This window comes from Pituophis catenifer, unplaced genomic scaffold (genome assembly GCF_029215685.1).
Source record: "Pituophis catenifer annectens isolate HBS135680 unplaced genomic scaffold, rPitCat1.0.hap2 SCAF_2, whole genome shotgun sequence".
In the NCBI taxonomy this organism is placed as follows: Eukaryota; Metazoa; Chordata; class Lepidosauria; order Squamata; family Colubridae; genus Pituophis; species Pituophis catenifer.
In genome coordinates, this window is record NW_027256882.1 from 134734555 (window position 1) to 134753533 (window position 18979).

General features: G+C 40.1%; 1 protein-coding gene across 1 annotated transcript in view; it reads left to right on the plus strand.

The window, feature by feature from the left end:
* ACSF2 (acyl-CoA synthetase family member 2) overlaps window positions 1-17966 on the plus strand; it is a 61281-nt gene extending 43315 nt beyond the window's left edge. Inside the window, exons 11-16 of the mRNA XM_070937589.1 lie at window positions 11968-12075; window positions 12511-12662; window positions 14165-14306; window positions 14492-14602; window positions 16061-16129; window positions 17728-17966. Of these exons, the coding sequence (XP_070793690.1) occupies window positions 11968-12075; window positions 12511-12662; window positions 14165-14306; window positions 14492-14602; window positions 16061-16129; window positions 17728-17781 (636 nt within the window). The 3' untranslated portion in view covers window positions 17782-17966. The remainder of the gene's footprint in view (window positions 1-11967; window positions 12076-12510; window positions 12663-14164; window positions 14307-14491; window positions 14603-16060; window positions 16130-17727) is intronic.
* The last annotated feature ends 1013 nt before the right edge of the window (window positions 17967-18979 follow it).

Here is an 18979-nt window from a genome sequence, read left to right on the forward strand (position 1 = left end):
GGGAATGTCTTCTTTGAATCAGTTTGCATAATATTGATGAATATTTGCATTATCTGATACCATGATTTTTCTAATTTGTAATTTTAATATCATTTTTCCCCTTACTTTTCGTAATTTATAATCTAGCCATTTTCCCAGTTTATTTGCTAACTCAAAATTCTTCTCTTTCCAGCCTGAAATAGATCTATCTTAGTCTCCTTAGTCTCCCAATGGGCAGCAGGGAGCTTGCTGGCTGCTGGAAAAAAAGCCTAGAAACTAATGGATTGGGATTTCACTGAACTAGGGCTGCAGAAAAATCTTGGTTTACATAGGAAGAACCTGGCTAAAGAAAAATACACATAAAGACCTACGAAAAGAAAAGAATATAGAGCCTTGGTAGTACAGTGGTCTAAAGCACCCTGTTATTAAGACCAGCTGCCTGGAATTACTGCAGGTTCGAATCTCGCCAGGCTCAAGGTTGACTCAGCCTTCCATCCTTTCTAAGGTAGGTAAATTGAGGACCCAGTTGTGGGGGCAATAAGCTGACTTTGTATAAATATACAAGAGGATGAAGGCTATTGCTTAGCGCATTGTAAGCCGCCCTGAGTCTCCGGAGAAGGGCGGCATATAAATCAAATTAAAAAATAAAATAAAATAAATACATACATACATACATACATACATACATACATACATACATATATGTGTGTGTGTGTGTGTGTGTGTGTGTGTGGTCTCAGATTGCAAAGATAGAAACTTTCAGTTATATTACTAGAGGACTGCAATATTTCTTTAGAAATTAATCTATACTGTTTATTTTAATTTTGAGGAAAAGGTAAAATGCAGATAACATGATCTACTGCTTCACTCCATACAAATTACACTTTAAAAAGTGTATTATTTTTATTTAAAATTTATAGCAATAAAGAGGATACTTCAGAAAACAATTGTTAAATAAGCAGTTGATGAAAATTAAATGATGTCATAGAACTTAAGCATTAGAGACAGTAAAATACAGGTATAGGAAATGGTGTGATTTTCTGAAGATACTAAATATTGTCTTTAATAAACTTTCAGAAAGCATGGCCATTAGAGAACATGGCTCAGAACATCTAGACATAGTTTGTCTATCCTGCCATCATGTAATATGTAAAAGTCTGTTCTACTTGTAAAGTCAGTAATTCGTATTATCTCTTAGCAGTTGACTTCGTAGAGCATTTTCAACAAGCTAAGTTCCCAACTTGAATTCTCTGTCCCTCATTCTGTAATAAAAATTAGTCTCCTCTTTATAGTGGGAATTCAAGAATTAGTATAACAATGTTTTTGTAAAGTGCTGTGAAATTTGCTTAGTGTTCCTGTGTAACAGAGTTTTGGAAACCAGCAGACGGGAATGTAACTTCATTCTAACTTGTAAAAGGAACATAGATTGATAAAACACTATAGCTGTCTCTCAGGAGAACTCCTGAACTTTGGTAGTAATCAGTAATGGGTTCCACTTACCTTCGCTACTGGTTTGAAACTTTGAGTGCGCACATGTGCACGCTTGCTTCGCTTGTGTGTGGCGCTTCTGCGCATGCCAGAACCTTCTGTACATGCGCAGAGCATCCGTGATGATGTCCGGGTGGGTGGGCGGAGCCTCTTGCCGCCACCACTACTGGTTCACCCGAACTGGGGCGAACTGGTAGAAATCCACCACTGATTTGTTAATTTGTAAGGAGTCTTAATTCCATTATTTTCCCTTCCTTTCTCTTTTAATCTATTTTACTTCTTCTTTTGCTTTATGATTTTAGAGTTTCTTGTCATTTTTTTCATATGTGTCCAGAATAGTAAAGGCTCTCCTGCCTGCGCAGGGGGTTGAGCAGGAAGACCCCCAAGGTCCCTTCCAACTCTGTTATTCTGTATTCTGCCTACTGATTAGTATTACTAATTCTCTCCTATTGATTGACCTTAGCTTGCTCCCTGCGCCAAGAGGAGAGGAGAAGTATAATTTCCTTATTTCCTTATCAATTTTGTATGTTGCCCATCTTGCCCAAGACGACTTATATTTCCTTATTGCCATAGAAGTATGACTTCCTTATTTCCATTTATTTGATATACAGATTCTCTAAAAGCAAAGAATGGGGCATAGTATGTTTTGGCTAATGTTTCCCCCATATTTTTTCCCGTATTAAAAGGCATAACTTTATTTATTGGTTCAATTTATATGCCGCCCTTCTCCGGAGACTCAGGGCGGCTTACAATGCGTTAAGCAATAGCCTTCATACTTTTGTATATACCTGCTTAGTAGGGCTTCCCCCCCCCCCCAAGCGTTGTTCTTTTTATACAAAGTCAGCTTATTGCCCCCACAATCCGGGTCCTCATTTTACCTACCTCAAAAGGATGGAAGGCTGAGTCAACCTTGAGCCTGGTGAGATTTGAACTTGCAGTAATTGCAGTCTGCTGCGCCACCAAGGCTCTTATATAAAGTTACCATATGAGGCTGTTTTCAGTCTAGTAAGCAGGCATTAAAAACAGAAATACAGTGGAGAGGAATGGATAGCAGGCCCACTAGAGATGAGTAATGATGGCATGGACAAAATGAAGAAATCAAAGTCCCCTGGGTTTTACCCCTTTTGGGCTTTGTAGGTGTTGGCAGGGAAAGAAAAAGAGAGACTAAGAAACAGCAGAGGTTGGAGGCTGTAGATGGAACATTTTGGGTGGGTCTCCAGCCAAAGATTGACTGCAGCAAACTGCTGGCCACTGTTCACATACAACTGTGAGCTTGTTGAGGCTTCCCTACCAAAGCAGGCTACAAAAGCCCAGCTGATTGAGTTGTTTATAGAAGTGAGACAGGCTCAATAAAGAGAGAAAATCCAAGGATTGGCTTGGGACACAGAGGAGAGATTATATGCAAGAATGTCTGGGTTTTTTCCATTGTTGAGAGATGTCACTGAGGCCACCTTGTATACTATTAGTGAGACTGATAGCCAAGGTTGTTTTGCACAGGTACATTTCAAAGGACCCTTTGAACAGGAAGATATTTCATTTGGGGTATGTTTGTGAATCTGAGGGCATAATTCTGGGCTGCCTGGGAGGGAAAGGAGCTATGTAACCTCTAAAACTCTCAGAAGTGAAGTCTCCCCGCCCCCCCCGCCCCCCAGAGACAGAGATGAAAAACCCATAGCTTGGATACCATCTCTATCAATTACCTCCATGTGTAGCTAAACTAACCTGAGCTACTTATCCTCTTGCTTGCTCTAAGCCTCATCTTTGTGACATCGGCCTATGTCTTCTTCTTCTTCCCTTTTTGAAACCATTAATTCTTATGGTCTATTTATTGTTTTTCTGCCAGCTTTTGGTTTGCAATCTGTGGTGTACTTCATTCCTGTCTCCCAGTCTGGAATATACTTTATTTGAACTGAGTTTCTGGCTTGCTGTGCTTTTAAACTCATTATTGATGGTTCTTTGAGCTCCAATTCTCTGATATCACAGTTTCCAGGTCCTCCCTTTGTACTTTGTACTTAATCCTCATAAGGTCCAATTCAGCATCCAGCTGGTTGGTTTTCTTTCAAGCATCTCACATGGTTTATTGTGTTGAATTTCAGTGAGTGGGTCTTTGCGCTATTCTACCTACAAGATTGCTCAGGTGAAAGCTGCAAGGTACCCAGATACCTTGTAAAGGTTGATGTGACAGGAATAAAGTACCTTATTCCTTATAAAGCCAAATTGATTGACCCTGCCATGGGTGAAACTGTTAGATCTGAAGCCCAAATATTCACCCTTCCACGTGGTCTTCCTGTTCATGTCCTTCAGAAGGGGGCAGGCAATCCAGCAGCCCAGGACAAAATAACCAATGTGTGGAGGCAAGGGAGCATTCCAGGCACAGCTCATGGTAATCAATTGGACTCCTACAATGAGATTACTTCAAAATACATTCAAAGTAGAACCTGACACAATAACAAAAGGCCACAGATATGTGTACATCATGAAGTTTTTATTCAGACTGTATTTATTTGAGGAACATTGGAGAGCTAATCAGTTTTCATTCACTTACAGTGGCTTGATTTTTTTCCTCCAAGGTAAAAACTACAGATTTAGAAGCAAAGATTTTGTTGTGACTCTTTAGAGCTCAAATAATTAACATATACCTTCCATTCAGAATGTATCTATTAAGGACCCTAAGCCTAAACAAGATAACCATGAAAATTCATCTGCCTGTCAATATACACTGCTCAAAAAAATAAAGGGAACACAAGCAGAAGACATCCGAGAGCTGAATGGATGAAATAGCCTTATTAAATACTTTGTTCGTTACATACAGTAATTGTGTTCCCTTTAGTTGTTTGAGCAGTGTATAAACTACTGTATGTAATAAACAAAGTATTTAATAAGGCTATTTCATTCATTCAGATATCGGATGTCTTCTGCTTGTGTTCCCTTTATTTTTTTGAGCAGTGTATATATTTATGTGGCACTCAAAAAGACATTATTTTCCTGAGCTCTTTTTATCTCAGGAGCATGCTTTGCAGAAGGTTGGGCTTCAGAATTGGTTTGGACTTGAGGGAGAGCCTTTGAACTCTTTTATGTTTGTGTCTGAACTCTTCAGTGGCATGTTGGCAGATTTAAGTTTGCACACCACCCATTATGCAGTTATTTACTGGTGATGAGTAAGAACTGGAAAGAGAAGAATCAGTGATTCTCACAACATCATAGTTTTTATAATTCCTGCCAGAACTTTTCAGGTAGCATGGGGTCAGTAAGTGACAATGACTTCATTGTCCGTGAGCCCTCTTCTCCACATCAACAAATCCCACACTTTCCTGGATCCCTATTCAGTCCTTTAATTTAGACATCCTAGAGGGACCAAAGCAGGAGGACATCTCAGGATAGGTAGGATTATACCACAAACTTCTCTTTCTTAATCAATGGACATTTTGTAAACATCTATTACTCTATAAAACATGAATCAAATGGCTAATAATTTATGAAGGTTGAATTTCCATTTGCCTCTCTACGGTGATCCTCATGGAATAAACAGATGGCCACATCAAAAATACAGAAATAGAGTGTAGTGGCACTGAAGCTCAAGGCTGTTTTGGACTTAATAGTTAAGCTGTTGGTTTTCCTTATTACTCCATCTTTTTAAAAATGATTTTCATTAGTGTTAGCATGAACAGTGCAGTTTTTTGCCCAACAGACAATTACTATTATCTGTATGGCTATATTATCCAACTTTAATGACACTTTTTTCATTAGTTCACTATTACGGAACACTAGAAACTGAAATTATTCACATTCTAGTTCAAATATCCCCACCTTGGTACCTTCCAGATGTGGAACCCCTATAAAGACCTGGGAAGAAGTGATCATTGATAGAAGAGAATATTTGTAGCTCAGGGTTGAACTATTGCAGGGGTTGTCAAACTGGCAGCCCGCAGGCTGGATGTCTCACACGCAGGCCATGCCCACCCCAGCTCCAAGAATGGGGAAAACGTTGCCAAACATCACGTGACGGCAGCATGATGCGGCGAGTTTGACACCTGTGAACTATGGCGTCTTAGTACTCTCTGAGCTTGGTGGTTTCCTTGCAGACGTTTCATTACCAAACATCTGATGTTATCTAGTTGGTAATGAAAGTCTGCACGGAAACCATCAAGCTCAGAGAGCACCAAGGGCCCTAAAGAAGTGTATGGCACACAAAACATTTCAGGTTCAATTCTGTCTTCTACAAGTGTGGGTTATAAGACTCCAACTTGAAAATCTAGAGCAGGGGTGTCAAACTCAAGGCCCGGGGGCCGGATCCCATGGGGCCACCCTGGAAACATTGAAGGACTGGCCTGCAGTACCTCTGCCAGTGAAAATGGAGCTTGGGAGGGCCGCGGGTGGCCCTCCCAAGTCTGTTTTCGCTGGCAGAGGATTGCAGGAGGCTGTTGCAGGTGAAAACAGAGCTTGGGAGCCTGTTTTCACTGGCAGAGCGCTCAGATGCCACCACAGGCGACCCTGACACGAGTGACATTGAGCTGGTCATGCCTACCCTATCCACGCCCACCCTGGCCATGCCCACCCCATCCCCCCAAGGTCAAACACAACCCTGATGCGGCCCGCATTGAAATCGGGTTTGACACCCCTGATCTAGAGAGCCACTGCCAGAATGTTAAACATTAAAAGAAAAGAATGGACAATTTTGGGATGGCCATGAGTCAAAAGAGATTTTGGCGGAGTAAGGACCCTAATGGGCAGCACAACAATGGAACAAGGGTGGGAACACTGGTTTCTCTTGGTAAAAGCCAACAACTTCAAGGGCTCCTCGTTCTGCAAGTTGTAGACTCACAAAGGCAGAAAATCAATGGAGAGGAATAAGTTCTGGAACTAGAGAAACTTTACCCTAACATATGATAAGTTAAGTGAAGGTAAAGTTGCTCTACTTCCAGAACTTCTTCCACTAAGTTGATTTTTCTGCCTTTGGGAGCTTTATTGCGCATTGGCAAAGGTGTGTTCCTGCCCTCTCTTCCCTATAACTGCCTATCTTCCTCCCAGTTTCAGACAGGTTGATTCATTATTAGGCAAAACATTTGGAAACCCTTGATAATATAGCCAGTTAATGTCACATGCCTCTCTGTGGCAGCTGCCAGACACCATTTCTAAAATTCAGGCAGTACGGAGAAAGATTGATGAACCACAGGAATGCTACTCATTCTGGAAATAAGTTTATACTCCAAGACATCAAGGCAGAAAAATAGCAGGAGGTTGGCTTTCAGTGGTCTGGCCTGGCTAGATGTGGGAGAAGATCCTGATTTGTGGGAACTTGGCTCACTCAACATCCTGAGTCTTAAATCCAAGTGAAGAAAACCCACTTGCTGTGTTCACATGCTGTACTTAAACACAAGATGATGACCTGGATCATTACATCTGGCTAATAACTGTGTTTTCCACAAATCCTGTACCACAACGTATTTTAGTCTAGTCTAAAGTGTTGTATGAACCTAGCCAGTGTTTAAGAACTGGTTCTGCAGACTCCGTTGTTTCTCCTGCCATGCCATGGAACATCTGATCAGCACACCAAGTATCAGGCTCAGCTCTGTTCTCAAACGGTTTGCAAAGTTCCTGTAAATTCAACAATCAATATGAGCCATCTCTAGCACACCACTGAACCCAGCCAACCAAATATGATACTTGTAGGTGAGATTCCATTGCCTTTCCCTCTGAGGAAGGATAAAAGATTGCAGTGGAGAGGAAAGCTTGGGTAGAATTTATTAAACACCTGCATCAGGGGTGAAATTCACTTACCTTCTCTACCGGTTCGTAAATGTGCACGCGGGTCATCATCTGCGCATGTGCAGAAGCTTAAAATCATCACAAAAAAGCAACATCATGGCGTGGATGGGTGGAGCCTCCCGCAGCTGCCTCTACTGGTTTGCCCGAGCCAGATAGAACGGGCTGAGTTTCACCCCTGACCTGCATGGAACAGAAGTAAGCAGGTGGAAGGAAAGAATCCATTTCCTCTCTGGTTGTACTACAAATATAGGTCAACTGCTGAAATGTTGCATTTTCAGAGGAAACAGAAAACATTTCTTCATATAAACCTGAATTAACTCGTAACATTTATCTGGCACAAGACATGGAGATAATCACTTTCAAGATGGTTTTCATAGGAGACTAAGAGAAGTTCGTGCAGGATTCATTTGATGATGGAACACCACCTTGCAAGCATTTGGACTGTGGGTTTGTTCCACCAGTGGTGTGCTTTTTAGATTCTTTCTGCAACTCAGATCTTACAATTAGATAGAAAGACACATGGTGTAATTCTTCCCCTTTTTTTTCCAGAGCATGTTAAAATGCAAACTTCCTGGTAGACAAAAAGTACTATAGTGTTACTTTGATTTCAGATTTACTCCATGGTATACAGGTCATCCTCAAGTTATGACCACATTTGAGCCCAAAATTTATGTTGCTAAGCAAAACATTTGTTAAAGAGTTTGCTCCATTTTATGACTTTTCTTGCCATGTTTGTTAAGTGAATCACTGCAGTTGTTAAGTTAGTAACATGGTTGTTAAGTGAATCTGGATTCTCCATTGACTTTGCTTGTCAGAAGGTCACAAAAGGGCATCACATGACCCTGAGACATTGCATCATAAATACGAAGTAGTTGCCAAGCATATGAATTTTGATTATGTGATCATGGGGATGCTGTAACAGTCGTAACTGTGAAAAATGATCATAAGTCATTTTTTTCAGTGCCATTATAACTTTGAACAGTTACTAAATGAACTGTTGTAAGTCGAGGACTACCTGTACTCCAAAATCATTGAATGAATAAACATTATATCTGAAAGTATTGATAATTACATATGTCTGGCAGTGGTGGGTTTCAAACTTTTTTACTACCGGTTCTGTGGGTGTGGCTTGGTGGGCGTGGCATGGCTTGGTGGGCGTGGCTTGGTGGGCATCGCAGGGGAAGGATACTGCAAAATCGCCATTTCCTCCTGATCAGCTGGGACTCGAGAGGCAGAGAATAGATGGGGGCGGGGCCAGTCAGAATTTTTACTACCGGTTCTCCGAACTACTCAAAATTTCCGCTACCGGTTCTCCAGAACTGGTCAGAACCTGCTGAAACCCACATCTGATGTCTGGATTTCAGAATCCAACGATGCTTAAATGCAGACTCTGTGCTTGGATTCAGTTACAGATCATATGAAGAAACAACAATAAAAATGGAAAATTCCCCTGAACTTGTGTAATGGATTTTTCCTCATAATGCAGTGTCTAGTATGTTTTTTTCCTGTGATGCAGTAGAGTGAAAGGCTTTTCTTGCAGATGGAATATCTTCACCCCTGCAGGTTTGGGCCCTGCTACTTTTACCTTGCAGAAATTGAGCATAGCTGAGCCTAAAAGGCATTTACCCTCAAAATTAACTTGGTCCTTCCAAATTTAGAGCAAAAGGAGACTTGGTCCTTAGGGACCTGACACATAGTCTCAAAGAACAACTGACTGTAAGCCAGTTGATTTTAAGCAAATGAGGGCAAGATTGTTGGGGAAAGTGAGAGGAGATTGCCAAGAGAGGACTGGAAAGAACATTGGTGTTTCAAGTCTAGACAAATACCCAATATTATTAGAGGGGATAATTAAATCCATCCCAAAGCTCAAAATGAGACAAGCTTTGGTAGCTGGCTCCATCTCTCTTAAATACTTCCTTTGGTTTATTATTTTATTCCCCTCTGTTTTTTACATAGCCTTTGAGGTTTAAACATTATTCTTGTTTTCTGGCCAGTTCTACTCCTTTCTCTTAAGCCAATGTTGCTTCATTTTTCCCTATTTTTTTTTAAATTGAACTTAAACATATCTTTAAATATAAATATCATTTGTGTCAAAGTGGCATGCAGGCTAGTACTGTAATAAAACTTGCCTTCTTCTTTATAGCCAATAGAGGTAGCACAAGTCTTTGTAATATGAGCAGAAACTGTGCCACGTTTCCATGTATTGCTGTTGACTTTGCTAATTGCTATGATAGAAATCTTTCCTTCCAATAATTTCTCTCAGTTCCATTTTGAAAAAACTACAGTGAAATTACCTCTTTCTTTTACCCCTTTAATTCACATCTTGATCCAAGTCTTCAGTCTGCTATTGAACAGTGGCGCTGTCCAGTGGTTGGTTTCAAATTTTTTTACTACTGGTTCTGTGGGTGTGGCTTGATGGGCGTGGCAGGGGAAGGATACTGTAAAATATCCATTCCCATCCCACTCCAGAGGAAGGATACTGTAAAATCTCCATTCCTTCCCCACTCAGGGGAAGATTACTGCAAAATCCCTCAGGAGGGATTCAGCTGGGCCTCAGGAGGCAGAGAATAGATTAGAGCGGGGCCAGTCAGAGGTGGTATTTAGTGGTTCTCCAAACTACTCAAAATTTCCGCTACCGGTTCTCCAGAACTGGTCAGAACCTGCTGAAACCCATCTCTGGAGCTGTCTGTCTCTATAGAAAAGTTGACATACAGGTAGTCCTTGGTGTATAACCATTCATTTAGTGACTGCTTGAAGTTACAATGTCACTGAAAAATAGTGATTTATGACCAGTTCTTATACTTACGACTGTCATAGCATTCCCCCCCCCCCCCCCCGGGACACATGATCAAAATTCAGGCACTTGGCAACTGGCATGTATTTATGTCCCAGAGTTATATGAACACAATTTGCAACTTTTCCAGCCATCTTCCAGTAAGCAAAATGAATGTGGAAAAATGGATTTGCTTAATGACCGCATGATTCACTTAACTGCAGCGATTCACTTAACAACTGTAGCAAAAAAAAGGTAGAAAAACTGGGCACGACTCATTTAACAAGCACCTTGTTTAACAATTGAAATCCTGGTCCCAAGCGTCGTTGTTAGTCGAGGACTACCTATCCATCCTTAAAATTTCTGAACGCCATTTTGTCTATGGCAGAAGCTTGGGCTAAAACACTTTGCTCTTGATGGGTCTCATTGCAACTCGTTGCAAGACAACTCGCCATGCCCAACTTGGTGCAGGACAAGAGTTATATCAATATTGTTGAAATGGTAGAATAGAATCATTGAAGAAAGGATGCCAAGGGAGGGTCAAATGTGAATTACAAAAATTAAAATAATGTTTTAATTATTTTAAAAAATTAAATTAAATTATTGAATTGTCCTGCAGTGAGTTGTCCCATGGTTGAGTTGGCCATGACAAGATAACCCACGGTGAGTTGACTGTGGTGAACTGACTGTGGTGAGTTGGCCATGGCAAGTTGTCCCATTCTGGCGCTTGATAGTCCTCTGTCTTCCATTGCACCCATGGTTTTATGTTAGTCTTTTACGCTAGCTCTGCCAGCCCATCCAAAACAGAAAGACTCTTACATTGAGTTCCACAGAGTGCTTATGACTCCCTTGGCAGCACTTCCCCAACCATTCCTATTTGCATCAGGCCAAACACACCTAAATTTCTCTCTAGTCCATAATTTTATTTCCCATCACAGACAATCTAGCATGTTTCATGAGCTCCAAAGCAAAGAGCGGCAGCTGTAACCCTTTTATATTTTCCAAGTCCTTAATCCTGTGACACCATCAACTCCTTTTCAGTCCTTGCAAAAAATTACATTCTGCAGCGATCCAAACAAGGATGGCACCATGGAAAGCACAAATTAAGCTAACTTCTGAAGTTATTTATTTTTCCTCGAATTGTATTTTGATTTGTTTCAATCCTTAAGAAACTTAGATAAGACTCAGTTTACTGAGATAATAAATAATGTAAACTTAGATATCTTAACTAACTAAGGCAGGTGGAACCAGAACAGCCAGATTTTGACCAATTTCCAAAAGGCTATAAAAATGGGGACCATTCTTGCCTTGAGGAGAGGGCTATTCCATGGGAGCAGAGCCCCTATAGAGAATGCTTGCCATTGAGCATAAGAACAGATGAAAAAGCATGCAAACCCTGCTTGCTTACTGTCTTATATTTTTAATAAAGCAGCTCTATTACTTAAACAAATTCAAAGAGTTAAGAGGTTTTCTGGGATCCCCAAACATATCTATGGACTGTGAACAGAAGTAATGATGTTATTTCCCATTCTAAGCGGCTAAATGTACCCTGTGCAGATTGTACCCATGGCACTGGTATTGCAAAGCATGTTCTCTACAAAATCATTGTCTAATTTGACTAATTAGTCAAAAACACCCCTAAGTATCAGGACCATATGTCAGATTCCTAGATAGTTAAGAATAAACCCCTGTGGTGGCATTTTTCAATAGCTAATCACTTCAGTATTAAAATGAGTTTTTAAAATGCTTCTAAGTTTCAAAACAATTTATCCTTACATATTATATCTGATATATATGCTTCATATATCATATGACATGTAGTGAGGTGAGAATGAAACACACAGCTCTGAAAAGTTTTTATAGTAGGTCTGCTTTAGTTTGTTTCTGATTTTTGGGGAATTTCTTCCTACTTGGTTTTGTTCCTCAATCTCACCAGTGTTTCCTTCTTTTCTGGTTTGCAGGGGGTGTATGGAACAACGGAGAATAGCCCAGTCACTTTCATGGGCTTCCCTCAAGACAACATTGCACAGAAAACAGAGACCGTAGGATATATTTTCCCACACACAGAGGTGATTGAACTCTTTGCCACAAGTTCTGGTATCACCCTTCACAGTTTCCATTTGGATCCCTTCCAAGGCTATACTGTACACCAGGGGAGCATGGCTGGTTGGGGAATTCTGGGAGTTGAAGTTCAGAGGTCTTAAAATTGCCAAGGTTGGCCACCCCTGGTGTATACCTTGTCTTCCTAATCATCTCAGTCAGGGGTGGGTTCTACTTACCTTTACTACCGGTTTGCTTGCTTCGCTCGCATGCGCACACACACTTCTGCGCATGTGCATAAGCTTCCTGATGATGTCAGGGTCGGTGGGCAGAGCCTGCCGCCGGTTTTACTACCAGTTCTATAGAACCGGTCTGAACTGGGGGCAACTCACCACTGATCTCAGTTATTTTCCCTTCTCCTATCATCTCATTATTATAAGATTGTGCTTTTCTCTGCATTACAGGCAAAAATTGAGCATCCTAATACAGGGGAAATCCTCCCATTAAACAGCTCAGGAGAGCTTCAGATTAGAGGCTACTGTGTCATGCTGGGATACTGGGCAGACCCCAACAAAACCAAGGAAGTGTTGAATGATGAGCAGTGGTACAAGACTGGGTAAGTTCACAGGAACTACTGGTTCATTGTGGGAAGTCCAGTGATTCTGAGAGTGTGATCCACAGAGATCCATCAAGTTGTTTACCATGGACTCCCCACATTCACCAGTCAAAACTTATTCCCTGTCTCATCCCCACTACAAAATAGGAAATAAATACTTAATTTTTTCGTTAGTTGTTTAGTTAAGGGAGGCCTTTTTAGGTGGAAGGAATGGGAATAGATACACAAAACTATAATCATTGTTTTACTTACTAAAAATGGGAGCACTCATGTTTTTTATAGAGAGAAAGATTTTCAAAAATCTAAATCAATAGTGAACTCATTCAGAAATGGGACTACATACTAATTTTTCTTTCAGACACAAAGCTTGGCATTATTCCTAAATTCAGCTTTGCTTCTGGATGCCCAGGGGCTGATATGGCCAGTTATCCCTTTGTCCACTTTGGCTGGTGTTCCAGTTGAAATCCCTTTCTGGAAAGATAAATTGATTTACAATCTACATTACAACTGTCTTACATCTTATGTGCTGGCCTTCCATTCCTTTCCATGTCCAATCCAAAATGCTCCATTTACTCTAAAGTGTAAGGTTAGCATATCTGAGAGATCGTTTATAAATTTATTCATATTGACACTGAACCAGATTATGTAGAGGGTGGACCACATAAAAACGACCACATTTTAAAGTGTTTTACTACAAAAAGTGTAGCCCACAAAGCCAAGAGTAGTCCCACCTACGTTTTTCACTGTCAACCCAATCCTTGCTGGCAGGAAACATAGAACTGTTTCCTGTTGCCATTACTGGCAAGTAACAAGCAACTGCTGACGACTAGACTATTGACTTAATTCTTAAAGGCAGAAGGAAATCAGCAATCTGAAATGAGTCCATGAATGGAAGGAGAAAGATTATTTTGGAACTTTTTTTAGGATTACAAGGAAAGACAAGGGGTAAAATCTCAGTGTCCCTGTAAGGCCATAGATGCACTTGAATGGATATAGTTGCAACTCCCTGTCATATGGCTCTCTCCCCGCCCTACATTATGTTAGCTCCATCCCTGTTAATGCTCCAGGCTTGGGTATCCCAGGGAACTGATAACATCTTAAGATGGCTCTATTATTGATACATTCATTCTCTATGTGCCCTATTGCTTTTTAATATATTTCAGTGTTAATAACCATTGATTTATACTTTTACAATGATTGTATTTTGTTTGTTGTTTTTATTTGATTGTTTTATGCCACCTAGAGTCACTTCCTATGACATGGATGGCAAAATTAATAATAAACAAACAAACAAATAAACAAACAAAAAAATAAATGCCTTGTAGGGTTAAAATTATTTTTCACTTATCTGAATTAGAATTCACAGCGATCTACTCACTGCCTCCCATCTGTGTGAGAATTTGCAATATAATCAATATTTGCGGTATAACAAATTGAAAATACAAAACTTCCAAGTAGGAAAACTGCAGAATTAGCATGGAATAACTATAATTTCATTTCAGGGACATTGCTGTCCTCGATGAGTATGGCTACTGCAAGATTGTAGGTCGCTGCAAAGACATGATCATTCGAGGAGGGGAGAACATATATCCAGTAGAGCTTGAACAATTTCTACACACCCATCCTAAAATTCAAGAAGTTCAGGTGAGAGGGACAGTGAGAAAAGCTATCAAACTTGGCTACTTGTTTAGATATTTAGCATCTAAAATTACATCCTGTAATAGACACCATATATGTCCTTCAGAGAAACAGTGGAGTCAGATAAATCTCAAGAAAAGAAACCTAATCAATAGTCCTCTGAAACTCAATGTCTCCCTCCATCTATTCAGGTAGTTGGTGTAAAAGATGAACGATTTGGAGAAGAGATCTGTGCTTCCATCAGAGTGAAAGTTGGAGAGGAATGTACGGAAGATGAAATCAAGGCATTTTGCAAAGGAAAGGTAAGGACAATCAGAGGGATGGATTTGAATTGTCTTACTCCTCTATTCCTTCCCCTTGCAACTAAAGAAAGAGAGAGATCAAATCTCAGATGGAATCAGTAGTTAAGGTAGGAACCCTAACTCAGTGGCAAAACAGGTGTTCTGTACTCCCAATCCAGTCCTCACTATCTCCTTCCAGGTTTTGAAAATGCTCAATGCCATGGAAAGCAGTTGCTAGGTTGCTAGTCAACTTCAGAAATAGCAGCAAGATGGTTGGAGCAGCTCTGAAATAGAAAGAATGCCAAAAGATTCTCATCTTCTTAGAAGTATGAGATCATCAGACTAGCCCTGCTAGATCAAATCTGGGTCCATCTAGCCAACATTTGTCTCACATGATGCCTTACCAGATACATCCTAGAAGACCACAAATAGGATATCAAAGTACCCCTCCTCTCCCATCATTGCTCTATAGAGGCAATTATTCCTGTGACTGGAAATGTCACAACTCATTGATAGATTCTCTCCTAGGAATTTGTCTAGCCTCCTTGTGAAGCTACCTAAATTTATTGTGTGGCAACATATTCCAATAGTTGATAACACACTGTGTAAAGAAACATTCATTCTTACTAGTTTTCCAAGTGAGTTTCATTAGGTGGCTTCTATGGGAGAGACAAAAGAGTCTTCCCGTTGGCTGTTTCCTTACCATGCTTAATTTTATAAACCTGAATTATATTTCCTCTCTAAGTTAAATAGCTCCTACAATTGCCTTTTATTTTCATAGGGTTGGTGTCCAAGCTCTCTGATCACTTTGGTTGCTCTTTGTTGCACTTTCTCTAACTTCATGATATCTATCTTGAAATGGAATGGCTAAATAAACATCCTCACAGACTAAAAGGCAGCTCCACAGGTCTCTCCTTCATTGAGGAGTCTTTCTGTAGTTTTTGAAGATGCAGTCAGAAGTGGCAGTGCAAAAGACTTTCCAACTCGTATTGCTCCCTCATGTTGCATCTGCTTGGTTTCCAGAATAAGGTAGCATAGTCCCAACTATTCTCTCTCAACTACATTGAGCAGTTGTCGTTCAGACAGTCCAAGCACAAACTGATGTTAAGCATCAACTGCTATTCCAACAGGATTTGGTTGAGGGCTTACTAGTAAGCAACCCCCCAAACCAGTCCCAGATTGGTTTGGGGGTCCATGACAGGTTTCTCATGAATGCCTCCCTGGGAAGAGAAATGGATGTTCAACAAACAGTAAAATTTCATTCAAGACTTGCTTATGGCATTGGGGCTCTGTAAGATGCATGAAAAAGTGTGGGCTGTAGCAATAATATTGGTAAGAAGGTCTTATCAGCCATGACTGCTGAGCTTTCACTGAAGTTTTGAGAAAAGTTTACTAAGAACCTGTCTCTTAGTCACATGGAATAACAGGCAAGCCAAAACAGATTTTGACATTCTGAGCTTTTTTTTTTTTAAATCACAGATTGCTCATTTCAAGATTCCTCGATACGTAGTGTTTGTGAAGGATTACCCACTCACTGTCTCAGGCAAGGTAAAGATCTTCCTTTTTTGATGCACAGCACTTGGCTGAGTATGGTAGGATATATACCTATCTCAAAATGCTTAATTCTAAAATTTGATCCAAGGCAACAATAGAGGAAAGTGAGAGAACTACAAGCAGTGATCCACAGGTAAATACAGTAATAGGTTTAATTTTAGGGGAAGTAAGCTACAGTATGAAGGAGTTTGAAATCCATGAAAAGGTGGGCTTGAAGAGTGTTTGGAAAGAAGCACGAGAGATGAGGACTTTGTTTATTGGAAAAGGCAGTTTGAAGCAAAAGGAGCCACAAGGGAGAAAAACAAAGGAAGTAGAAGCAGGTAGAGATGAAGGAACAAAGTTTATAGGCAAATATGAAAGGATAAAAGGAAGAGAGCCCTGTAGAGTTTTGGAGTAAAAACTGGACCAGCAGAGGCCAAGAAGCCATTATAGGAATATAATGATAGGAGTCATCTGACCAGAGTGACAAATGTGATATCTGTGCCAGAATGTTGGGTTACTGTGATGGCTACCAAGATCAGAAATGGGAAATATGTGGAGGTCTGGAGGTGGGGGTCCTGTTTGTGTTCAAAGAACAGAACAGAAAGCTCTGAAGTATTTACCAGTAGGTATAAAACAGGAAGAAACACTAACTCTAGAGCCTTGATAGTACAACGGTTTAGTGCACCCTGTTATTAACACAGCTGCCTGCAATTTCTGCTGGTTCGAATCTCTCCAAGGCTCAAAGTTGACTCAGCCTTCCATCCTTTCTAAGGTAGGTGAAATGAGGACCCAGTTTGTGGGGGCAATAAGCTGACTTTGTATAAAATATACAAAAGAATGAAGGCTATTGCTTAACGCATTGTAAGCTGCCCTGAGTCTCCGGAGAAGGGTGGCATATAAATCAAATTAAAAAAAAAAAAAAAAAAACCTCTTCGTTGCCATCTGCTGGTGAACTGGGTCATTTAGATTTGATAGTCCTAACGAAATCATGGCTTATTACAGTTATCTGTAGCTGTTTGGAATGACTCAGAATTTGTAATCTAGTCTGAGCTATCCCTCTTAGATATATAGAATAATAGAGTTGGAAGGGACCTTGGAACATAGAACATAGGCCTTGACACATGGTTCAGACTGTCCCCTCCAGGGATGGGTTGGGAGATACGTTGAAACAAAGACATGTGCCGGCAGTTTCCAACACTCTTAAGACTCAAGCCACATGTGAAGTAACAGTAGAGCTTTCACTCAGCCTCAGTGCAGATGACACTTTGAATCCAATGCTATAGTTAATATAGTAGTGATGATGATGAGATAGGATGACAGCCATTTCTGGTGTTTAGAATCAAACAAGAGCTTAGCTACTGCTTCAAATTGTTGCCACTGTTTTAATCAGGTGGTACTGATAGAATTACAAACTATAGGTTCTTCAGCAAGACTGAAAAGAGCTGTTATTTTTTACCTACTTCAGAGAGTGTTTGATTTGGGTCAGAGCTAATAAGAATACTGTATGAAGAGAGGAGACTTGAAAAGAAATACATGAATATTTGTTTTGCTATTTTAGTCTTTAATTATATGTGGCCTCTTTTATTCCATCCTTGGTGTTGCCAATGTAGATTCAAAAATACAAACTGAGAGAGCGGATGGAGAAACATCTTCAACTTGTATAGGAAGAGGCAGCATAAGAGATCTCCAAACGAACATGCTGTCCGCCGCCTTCTTTTAGTTCCAAACATTTAAGAAGCTGGAAAGGATCACTGGCCTGCCTTAAGAAGCATTAAGTCTGCTGATTACCAAATCAAGTTTGCTTAAAATAGTATGCTTTTTCTAAAATAAAAATTTAGAAAAATAAAAATGCAGTATTTCTTTAGTAGAGATAGCTTTGTGTAACGAACTCTTTGGCAAGATCCTAAAGGATGGGATCTAGACAATAGTGATCATGAGAATCTGTCCATGTGATAAAATTCCACCAAATCACAGACCTCCATCCTGTGCATTCCTACACTTTGGGAGCAATGATTATCAACCATCACGTTACATCAGTGGTGAAATCCAATTTTTTTTTACTACCAGTTCTGTGGGTGTGGCTTGGTGGGTATGGCAAAATCTCCATTTCTACCCCACTCCAGGGGAAGGATACTGCAAAATTCCCATTCCCACCCCATTCTGGGCCAGCCAGTGGTGGTATTTGCCAGTTCTCCAAACTACTCAAAATTTCCGCTACCGGCTCTCCAGAACCTGTCAGAACCTGCAAAATTTCACCTCTGAGTTATGTAATAAAATGGGCAAGAGCTAAAATGAAAGCATAATGAATGAATTATATATTTACAAATCCGTTCCTAACAACTTGTACAAATGAAATTTAAACTATAGATCTTCCCAACTATAGATGCAGCCAAGAGTCTTTCCTATGACAAAATGCCAGGCTCAGGAGGCAGAAATCAAACTGTTTCATCCCTTTACTGCTACTAATTAGAGGAAGTGATTTCTGTTCCCAGTTCATGTTACAGCAAAATGCAAAGCAAATTTTTTTCAAAGAAAGACTAGATTTCTCAATTGTTTATTTCTCAACTAAAAACAGATATTACAGAAATGTCAAACTTTTCAATCATATCAGAAATAAAAGTGCACCTGAATTGGTAAGGGTTCTTTTTTTTTACAAGAGGATTGAGCATCTCTCAACCATGACACACTGAACTGCAGATTGAGAAGAACATTTTCATTTTCTTCAGCTACAGTGCTCCACATCAGCTGAATTATTAATATCTTTGTTTATAACATTGCTATGGACTTCCTTCTTTGTCTTACTCCAAATGAACTTTTTTCTTCTATTACTCAGCAGAATACTCCAAAAATGAAATAAATCTT